This window comes from Electrophorus electricus, chromosome 20 (assembly GCF_041902795.1).
Source record: "Electrophorus electricus isolate QZ-2024a chromosome 20, ASM4190279v1, whole genome shotgun sequence".
Taxonomy (NCBI): domain Eukaryota; kingdom Metazoa; phylum Chordata; class Actinopteri; order Gymnotiformes; family Gymnotidae; genus Electrophorus; species Electrophorus electricus.
Window position 1 is genome coordinate 8,166,838 of NC_137516.1, and position 10,663 is coordinate 8,177,500.

The following is a 10,663-nucleotide window of genomic DNA, read 5'->3' on the forward strand; positions in this document are numbered from 1 at the left end:
GCTGCTCCTCCCACATCCTTCTCTCGGCCTATCCTAGAATTTTATGACTGGAGCATTTCCATCCTCAGACAAGTAAGCAGGTACAATTACTCACAGATGAGATTTTGACACATGCATAAATACTGTCAATTCTACACTATTATACAAACATGCATCCCACACACACAGGCTGAGATAATACCTAGAACGATGGACAGGCTATCGCGTGCTCACACACACATAAAATTATCATCTAATAAACACATGGATAAACGTTCTGTATATATGGATGAAGTCCAATGAGTGAAGCCCTTGGGTCCTAAGAAAATATACAGCCTGCAGTGGGTGTCTCCGTGGCCATGATATTTATACAACAGGTGATGGATGATGATGGGTTGTTGCTATGGGAGACTCACAGCCATGTTAATGTCTCAGAATCAGACCTCTGGAGAGCCTCCCTTAGAGATCATTTATAGAACACCACAGAGCTTTGAAGACAAGAGGATGGAGATGGGATTTTGTAGAAAATATAGTAGTGACAAAGTTACCACATAAGAATAATAAAAACACATACTTGCAGGCACACTTTTATACCCATACTCACACACATTCTACAGCAGCAATCAGTTGTTTGGCCCAAGGTCAAGAAGGTTAAGGAAAACTGACCTGTCATTGGCTAGGATCAACACTAGTGACCTCATGCAGTTGACAAAAGTGAATGTGGCTTCCTCTTCCAACTGCTATGAGCAGCATCGAGGGAGCTATCAATCTAAAATAAGGACTTCCACCCCTCACCACCCTAACACACACTAACACACCCTGACAAACACACACAGCTCTCATACAGAGAGAGATATTTAGAGCCTGGCATGACCTTCGACCGCACATTTCTAGTTGAGGTTGATGTGTCCATTATGCTGTCCGCTTACTGGCTGGATGAATGGGGGCTTATTAAGGGGGTGTGCAGGTCGCACAGACAGTTACAGAATAGTAAAGGGAGCTCCATTTCAATGGCACCATGACACCCCGAGGAATATGCAGAAAATGTCAGGATTGTTGCTGCTTGTGCAACCACATTTGTTGAATTTATAATCAGCTGTCAGATAAGCAAAGCTCATTAATGTTTCCGTCTAGATGATAGATGGGAAGAGGAAAAGAAGACAAGGGGAGTGTCCCACCATGTACCCCTCTCTTCCTTGTCGCCGTGACAGGCTGAAAGAAGAGAGACTATTCCCAAGATAGACAAATAAAGCTCACGTCACGTTAGCAGCACAGCAGTTTGTAGTCTACCTAAATATCATATTGATGTTTATGTAGGCCTCTTTCACATGGAGACCAAAGACAAACATCCAAACACACAGACGCACACAGTGAGATACACACCACGTGCGCGCGCGTGTGTGAGCGCGTGTGTTTGTGTCTATGTGCACAGGCATAAAGTAACCGGGAAAATTGCTACCATATGTCAACAGTGTAAGGGATGCACAGTGGACCTCCTTCATTTACTAAAGCAAAATAAAGGGCTGAGGATGCAGGGGAGGAGAGAGAACCAGTGCAGGAGCTGCTGGAGGAGACTATGACTGAGAGTGAGCAGCAGAGGATCACCGAGTGGAATGGCCTGCAGGCACGCCTTTTGTGGTTATTTGATTTCTTTGGAAGCTGCACATGCCCAAGTTGCATCTGTAAGCATCATTTATTTCCAACATTTTTTTCCAGGTTGGTGGTGCAACATGCTCAGGCGTAAAAACTTTGGGAGCAATTTAACTACCTTCAAACGTGGGCTGGTTGTGACAAATTGTATGCAAAGCAAGAGGTTTTTTTTTGTTTACATGTTTTAACACATAAGTTCTCTTTAGACAGCAATGGCTTACAACAGTGTATGAAATGCCAATCCCTTAATTATATATATATAATTTTATAAGCCCTTAATTATAAAACATTAACCAGGCAACAGGAACCTATAAGAAAGTTAGCAAGGCCCAAGAGTGGTCATATATATGCAAACTTGTGTGTGTGTGTGTGTGTGTGTGTGTGTGTGTGTGTGTGTGTGTGTGTGTGTGTGTGTGTGAGCAAAATAGTTTGCACATCGAATGTGAAACAGTTGTGTGTGCCCATGTGTGTTTGTGTGTGTATTTGTGCATATGCCTGTATAAACCATTAAATATCTCATCATTGCCGCTCTCTACCCTCAGTGTTCTTTATTGCTTTTCCACATGGACACTCCACTGCTTCCAAAAACTTGGAGGCTCTTTTCTTTGGAAGGGGCACATGTTTGCGCTGGGTTGCGCCGGTCCCTCTGCTCACCGCTCCATCTGACCTGTTACCAAGCAGACCACAGAAAGACCGAATGACAGACCAGCTACTATGCTGAGGGTAAACCAGGACAGAGCCCTAGATGCTGAACACTGCTTCCTGACCTCCTCCATCAAAAGCATTGAGTCTGGTTGTAGATGTGTGAGTGTGTTTGAGTGTGTGTGTGAAGTTGTAGGTATGGGTGTGTCTCTGTATTTGTCCAAGAGATATGTGGGTGGTTGATAGGTGTTTGTAACTCTAGATAATTTATGCATGTGTATCTGTGTGCACATTTTTTGTGTGCACAAAGTGAAATTGTAGCATAGCATGTTTGTGTGTATTTGTATGTATATTTGTGTGTGTGTGTGTGTGGTCTCCTGTCATGCTGCTCCTCCTCTGGCTGTTATGTTATATACAAGGCCAAGTCCATCTCAGAAAAAGACAATGAGTAAAGCAGCTGCACACCAGCTGTTGCAGTCTCATAGACATACCCACTCACACAACCAGAGAGAATTACATATACATATACAACTATATGAATGAGTGCCGCGTACACACATACGAGCACAGACAGCTTCGCAGTATGACTATCCTGACCTCAGCTTCTGCTATAATACAATACTGCAGAGTACCCTCTGTAGAACAAAAAAAGGAAAAAAAAATGGACCAAGGTGATGAGGTAAGAATGATGCTTCCAAAACAAAAAAAGGCCATTATGTCTTGCAATATGTTAATATTCTCTGCTGAAACCCTGTGTTACATTTAAAGTTTGGTCTACATTATTTTGACCATAATCAATTCCATTTGTTAGATCATGTGAAGGCCATGGTTCATCAGACCACCCACAGAATTCTTCTCTGGAATGTGGGAGATCTGTCCAGCTGCTCACAGCACACAATTAAAAAAAAGTGATCCTGTGAAGGAAACATTTGCATATTGCTGCCTTCGATGATACCAACATTAAAAAGGTCAATGTTGTGATAAAGATTACAAAACACTATATTTTATACTACCTCCGCCCCCCCAAAAAACAAAAGACATTGTGCCATCCCTATCCGCCCAAAAAGACATTATACACCACTGTGCACATAACTAGAACATGAGGACATACACATGCATACACAGACATACACAGACATGTGCGCCACATGGCATTTACACGCTGCACTTACCATTTACCAGACAACAGAAAAGAAGCCGCAACAAAAACAAGCCAGCTGGGAATACCTGATAGCTGACAAAAACGGCTACTCTTTTCTCCGCTATTTGGCACTACCCCGTGTGGCAATACTAAACTGTCACAGGCATGTTCAGAAACATTCCTCTTCAGCTCTAGTAAAGCTGTCTTTTCAATTTCCTAGAGGACCATTGCCATGCTTTCAGCGGTACATTCCTCCAAGAAGCTGACAAGTTTAGAAGCTTCTGGCACAAGCCCTGAAAAACCATATATTTGTAGCCTCGACCTCCAGACATTGATACAAACCTAACTGGCACAGCTCCAGCAAAGAGAGCTGAGCCTCCTGCTCTGGAAAAGGTTTTCCTAATGCACATTCACTGTTGCACTCCAGTGCATCGCAAAACTACAAAAGGCACAAACCAAAACTGATAAACTCACATTACAGAGAACATTACAGGTGAAAAACTCAAATGTATTCCCACCACATATTTTGCAGCTACTACAAGCTGGCAATGGCATTAAAAAAATCTTTTGGTTATTATAGAATGGTGGCTATACTAAGGCCTAAGGCAAAAGGCAAGTAACATTTGACACGTCTTATCTTGTGCTGTAATCTGCACAGCAAACCACACAACTGTCCCCGGTCTAAAGCCTCTTGTTTAGCAGCTACTAAGTCAGACACCTGGAGACTACACCACTAATCACCAATTAAGGTTGTCATTTTTATATAAGGAAAAAGCTTTGTGTGTGCATGAGTGTCTTTGTGTATGTGTGAGAAAGAGAGTGAGAGAAAGAGCAAGAGAGAGTGAATGTGAGTGAGTGCACATGAGTAGTCATGTGGAACAAAATATACTGCCTCGAACAATAGCCAGGGTGGAAGACTCCAAGAACAACAGTCAGTGGTTAGAACCAGGGACGTAAATGAGGATTCAAGTAACTGAACAGTCATTTGAAATGGATTATTCCGACACTTCTAATCTATTTTGTTCTGTATTATGCATTTCAATTCCCTCAAAAATGTTCATTTTCATTTGTTTCCTTCAGCATAAAATCTTTGCAGTACATGCAGGTTACACAGCATGAGCATAGCGAGCTATTAGTTAACCACACGGTACTTTGATTGTGATGTTCCAATAAAAACTCACAGCAAAACAATGGCTACAATCCCTCATATGTGCACATTTGGTATTTGGAGGGCCTACCAACTGAAAATTGTTAATTAAGACAACTCAGTCAGTTTCTATGGACTGCCTACATCAGAAAACATGAGACAAAACATGCCATTCCTCAAAGGACAAAAGAGAAGAGTGAATACATTTTATTTTTGATGGCAATGAACAACCCAAACCAATGTGCTAATTACTTTGTGTATTACTGCTTTTAAAACCTGGATAAGTACAAATCGCAGGACTGGCAATAAAACTAACTAAACGAGGGATCGATGCCAACTGTCTGTGGCAAAATGCAGACATGGAAAATTTGGCTATCTAGCTAAGTATTTAAAAACAATATGTTATATGTTTCTTTAGCATTTTAGCACCAACGAACAATAATGACTGAGATCGCTAACATATGATGTAATTTTCTAGAAAGTTACAAGCATTACTTGCTGCAGGATCTACAATAACGTTAATGCTATTTGTTTGTTGAATGTCTGTACAGTTGTGGCCAAACGTTTTGAGACTAGCACAAATTTGGTTTTCACAAAGTTTGCTGCTTCAGTTTTTAAGGTAGTAATTTACATTAACTCTAGATTGTGAAGAGTGATCAGATGAATTGCAATTAATTGCAAAGTCATTCCTTGCAATGACTTTAATCACAAAAATTACTGTATTCCAGCCACTGCATTTTAGCCCAACCACAAAATGGCCTGCTAACATCATTTCAGTGATCATCTCATTAGCTCAGGAGAAAGTGTTAAAAAGGACAGGGCAGCTGATGTCACTCTGTCATGCTGATTAGAAGAGAAGACTGGTTGCTTTAAAAGGGTGGTGGTGCTTGAAGCTTTCTGTTAACCATGGTTGCCTCCAAGGAAACACATGCAGTCATCATTGCATTGCATCAAAAGAGCTTTACAGGCAAGGATATTGGTGCTTGCACCTAAATCAACCATTTATCAAATGATCAAGAACTTCAAGGAGTGAGGATCGATTGCAATGAAAAAGCCTTCAGTGTGCCCAAGAAAGTCAAGCAAGTGCCAGGACCATCTCCTAAAGAGGATGCAGCTAGGGAATCTGGTCACCGCCAGTGCAGAGCTTGCTTAGGAATGGCAGAAGGTAGGTGCGAGTGCATCTGTGCACACAGTGAGGTGAAGGCTTTTGGAGGATGGCTTGGTGTCAAGAAGGGCATCAAAGAAGCAACTTCTCTCCAAGAAAAACATCAAGGACAGACTGACATTCTGCAGGAAACACAGGGATTGGACAGCAGAGGACTGGGGTAAAGTTATTTTCTCTGTTGAAGCCACTTTCAGACTTTTTGGGACATCTGGACAAATCATTGTCCAGAGAAGAAAAGGTGAGCGCTACCATGAGTCCTGTTATGCCAACAGTGAGGCATCCTGAGACCATTCATGTGTGGGGTTGCTTCACATCCAATGGAGTGCGTTTGCTCTAAGTTTTGACTAAGAACACTGCCATGAATAGGAAAGGTATCAAAACATCCTCCAAGAGCAACTTCTACCAATGATTCAGGAGCAATTTGGTGACTAGCAATGCTTTTTCCAACATGGCGGAGCACCATATCACAAGGAAAAAGTAATATCCAAGTGGCTCAGTTAACAAAACATCAAAATTTTGGGTTCATGGCCAGAAAAAACTCCCCAGATCTCAATTCTATTGAGAACCTGTGGTCAATCCTCAAATAGAGTGGACACACACAGAAACTGTGATCACCTCCGCAGATTAGGTAAGAATGGGTTGCTATCTGTAAAGATTTTGCCCAGAAGCTGATATCCAGCATGTCAAGGTAAATTGCAGAAGTCTTGAAAAAGAAGGGTCAACACTGTAAATACTAGATGTATTTGTCACTAAAAAGTTAAACTTATGAAATGCTTATAATTGTACTCCACTGTACCATAAACATCTGACAAATGGATGTAAAAACAAAAACAAAAAAACTGAGGCAGTAAACTTCTGGTCATGACTGTAGATGAGATGAAGTTCATCTTAGCAACACATGAGAGTAAAAGTTAGTTACAGTTGTGTAACACTTAGGTAATTAGCTAGTTAATCGGGGTTAGCAACATTAGCATGTTGTACTAGGAGAAAATGTGCTTCACATCTATCTGCAATTTGGCATGCTTTGCAGTTTGTAGGTATGTATGTCTCTGTAGCTGCTAGAATGAGCAGAGAGATGAGCTCAGAGCAAACTCAGAGTCTGAGTCAGGTTGCATAGTTGCATCGCTATGTCTTCTCCAGCAGCCATGTTTCACCTCGGGTTCAGGATCAATGGTAGTATGAAGCTTAACTCACTTCCTATAGAAGGGGGGTTGGGGTAAATAGTAGCTCAATATCATTTAAAGGAAAAGGCCCTCAAACTGGCCATTTTAGTAGGGCTGTTTTGACAGGGTGAGAAGGGTGATATGGTGCTTGATCCTTGACATATTTTGACCAAAGCATGACACAGACGTTTCATGAAGACCCCAGCGACCTGTTTTAATTTGCGTAAAGGGGGAATAATAGGTCCACGTTAAGAACATATAAAAGGCATGTCTAAAGTTTAATTGCAATGATGCAGACAACTGCCGACCTTGCCTTGCTTGAAGACTGGCACTTCTTGCTTTTTATAAGGAATGTGTTTTAAAGGACCACACAGATTGTTGAGAGTGATGTTAGCCATCAGTTAATTTAATTTGCCCAGGGGAATTTTAACCCTCACCAGTTTTGAAGAGACCAACAAAATGCATCAGCATTCCCGTGCACACTCAGGTCCTTTCAGCTATACGGGCTTTAGCCAAGGGTGCATTCCATCGAGATACTGAAGACAGTTCTGTTATTTCCCAACCAACTATGAGCCAATAAATGTCACTTATCTTATATTCCAATCACTAACCCTGCAGTATTTCATTTCCAAATATAATAGTGGAAAAGACAACAGTAATGGGGGATTACCGTGCCATCGCCGGCTTTCCAAATGTAAGCAAGGCAATAGAATGTACACACGTAGCCATAAAATACTTAGTTTTAAGAAATTCACATATGTGAGAAAAGGATATCACCGACTAACCAGGTGGGGACACACAATCCTTGTATTGTACAGAACAGAAGTGGGATGTCAGCTTCAGCAAGTTGCTATAGGAGATGGCTAACTTGTTGGTGAGTAAGAAAAGGTATATAGCCATATTGCACTATGCAGTGTATGCTACCATATGTCATTGCATGAGACAGATGTTATGCCCTGAAGCCCTGGCAGATGACTCCTGTGGCAAATCCTATGACGCAACAAGAGCATAAATACAACCAAGCACATGAGTGCACTAGCAACACAGTGGAACATGTGGTAGGTTTCATGAAAGCCAGCTGGCTAGCTTCTCTGCTACAGGAAGCAAGCTACAATACACACCTGAGAAGGTCCAACATTATTCAGTATGAAATTAAGCTTTTCACAACGCTAGCCTGTGCATTTGATGGATCTACGTAAAAAACAAACAAAAATGTTCACTATTTTGTCTTATACTGTGATGCAACATGTTTAATACAAGCCTACATTTAGCTCAGTCTGTGGTTGCTGGTGTAGGATTCTGTGTCGCCACCATGAATAATTCCTATCATGGAAGTCTCACCAATAATAGCCACAACTGTGAATCTAGTGCACCCCCAGCTGTAGTACTTGTATAGTTTTATGGGCTGTAATTATTTTCTTTGTCACCAAATGAAGCCACTTTTCCTCACCTCTACCACAGTTTTAACAACAGCATTTGTGACCTGTCGCTATGCCATCTTGTTTTTCTTTGACAAACCACTTGTAAAATGTACCAAATAAAACAGTTACTTACTCAACTTTGTGCAACAGTACCTTTTAGTTTATTTTTACTTGTATTATCTCCATTTTGAAGTTACGTTTTATACATACTTTTTGATATGTTTCCTTGTTGTCTGCAACAAGCAATAACATAATCCGTCCAATGGAGCTTTTAAATGGAAGATTTTCAACTTATACGGTGATTTGGGGTTGGTTTTTTGTTTTTTGGGGGGTTTTTTTGCTTGTTTTTTTTAGTTAGATATGTGAAAAAAATTTGAATGTTTAGGATTCATGAACTGTATCATTTACTTTTTTTTTTTTATAAGTAGCAAATTAGGCCCTACTTAGATACAAGAAACAATTAACAAGACAGTGAAATATGCTTAAATGACATCTGTTGATGAGATAAGATGGTTACACATTGCTGCTATAATACCCCTATTAAAAATTCAGCTAAATTTCTAATTGGACATCTGAGATGTGGATTTCATTTCACAGTGCACAACGCGAGAGACACTACACCCTCCAATTATGGGGTTGAATTACAGCTAATGTTGCAGCACAAAAACTTAGTGCTACTATGTAATCAAAATATAGTCAACAAATCATAAATTCAATATACCATGACATTGCAGAATTGATAACATTTTGTCAGATGCATGAATATTAAATCACCATGGCACTCAAGAGAATTTGCCAGAAATATTAAATCACTGGTCAGCATGCTCACAGCATACTCTATTTCAATGACATGTCACTGCACTTGTTTTCGGAGCAGCACTACTATACCTGGTTTTAGGTTAACACTTGCCAACAAGCCACTAAAAACTGAAAACAAGCCACATGTTACTAAATTTGCTTGAAACTAAGAGTAACAGGACTGTTTGGCTGCTCTACTAATGGCAACTGCCACAGTTGCTGAAAAGCTGTGAAACTCAGTTCCTACCCAGAAGAGAAGAACTGTTATTTGGCTGCTGTACCACCGGTGGCTGCCATCAGACCTGGCAGGCAACTGCATGTTAAACCGCAACACTCTTGATGCTCAGCCCTTATTATGCTAGGCAGTCTACCAGTAAAAAACTGACAAGCCCTACACATTGCAGCTTTCTCCCTAACACACTCATGCACATAGGCAATGTCAAACATTGCGACAGAGACTGAAGCAAGCCGACACAGACACACACTAGCAGAGTCTTGCTGTATGTAAGAGCAAAGAGAATTCTGAGAGCCAGTATTAAGAGTGACAAATTTGACATCAATATCACATCTGAGAATTACAGATCAAAGAAGGCTTGCTCTTGACAGAGAATTTCTCATTGCTGCACTTTACCTTCCTTTGCTCAGACACAGGAAAAAGAAACATACCCATAGGGACACAGAGAGAACGTCGGAGAGTGCTTTAGTCGATGCTATATGTGGAATTCCTGAAATCTGCACTTTAAAAGAATGATGCAATAGTTGAAACTGGATGAGTGAAGAAGTGAAAAACAATTCACACCACTACATTAAGCTACCTAAACATGGAGCAAAGAAAAGGGAGGAGAGTTTCCATTCCACTGACCAACAACCGTCACACAAATCCATTGCAAAATTTAACTTCAGTGTCCAGACAAGATTTTATGTGTCACGTGCATCATGTCCGCCACCTCAGTCTTCTATTGTCTCACAATGAAATTACCCACTTCTTTAATGTAAGGTATTTTCTCCCCATTGTCACAAAAATCTTGGCACAGTACAAATGATTAAGGGTCTAATTTTGGGCCAAATTGCTTCCTGTAATAAAGCAGTGAACTTTTTTTTTTCCCCCCTTCCCACAAAGTCAGAGAGGCCTCCCCTGTGCTCAGGCAAGACGATGCAACTGGTGAATGACAGAGGGGCCGGATGACAAAGAGGACCTGAAAAGGATCCAACTCTCCCACCATTCCAAATAATGCCAAGTAATGGGAAGACAGGACAAAAATACAATAGAAATGTATACTATATATTTCCACTCCAAAGAGTTGCTTTGACTAATTTAGCAAGCAACAAGTGCTTTAGTTGTTTGGGCAGTTCATATTTCAAAATTTAAAAAAAAAACATACAGTACAGAAGTAGTATAGCTGTGTAACTTCTACTGCATTGCTTATATTTCTCTCTTTGTGAGACACGGATGAAACGAAGCACCACACAAACTGACCTCTGACTGTAGGATACTGGCTCTTTGCTCCTTTGCTGAAAGGGACTCTTTGAGGACTTCAATGTGTTGCTTGCAATCAG

The 10,663-nt window shown here is 40.8% G+C and overlaps 1 protein-coding gene across 1 annotated transcript in view; it reads right to left on the bottom strand.

Moving 5' to 3' along the window:
- Positions 1-10,663, bottom strand: part of LOC113578892 (ELKS/RAB6-interacting/CAST family member 2) — a 162,673-nt gene that overhangs the window by 123,134 nt on the left and 28,876 nt on the right. Inside the window, exon 8 of the mRNA XM_081703839.1 lies at positions 10,584-10,663. This exon is cut by the window's right edge and continues 88 nt beyond it. Within this exon, the coding sequence (XP_081559965.1) occupies positions 10,584-10,663 (80 nt within the window). The remainder of the gene's footprint in view (positions 1-10,583) is intronic.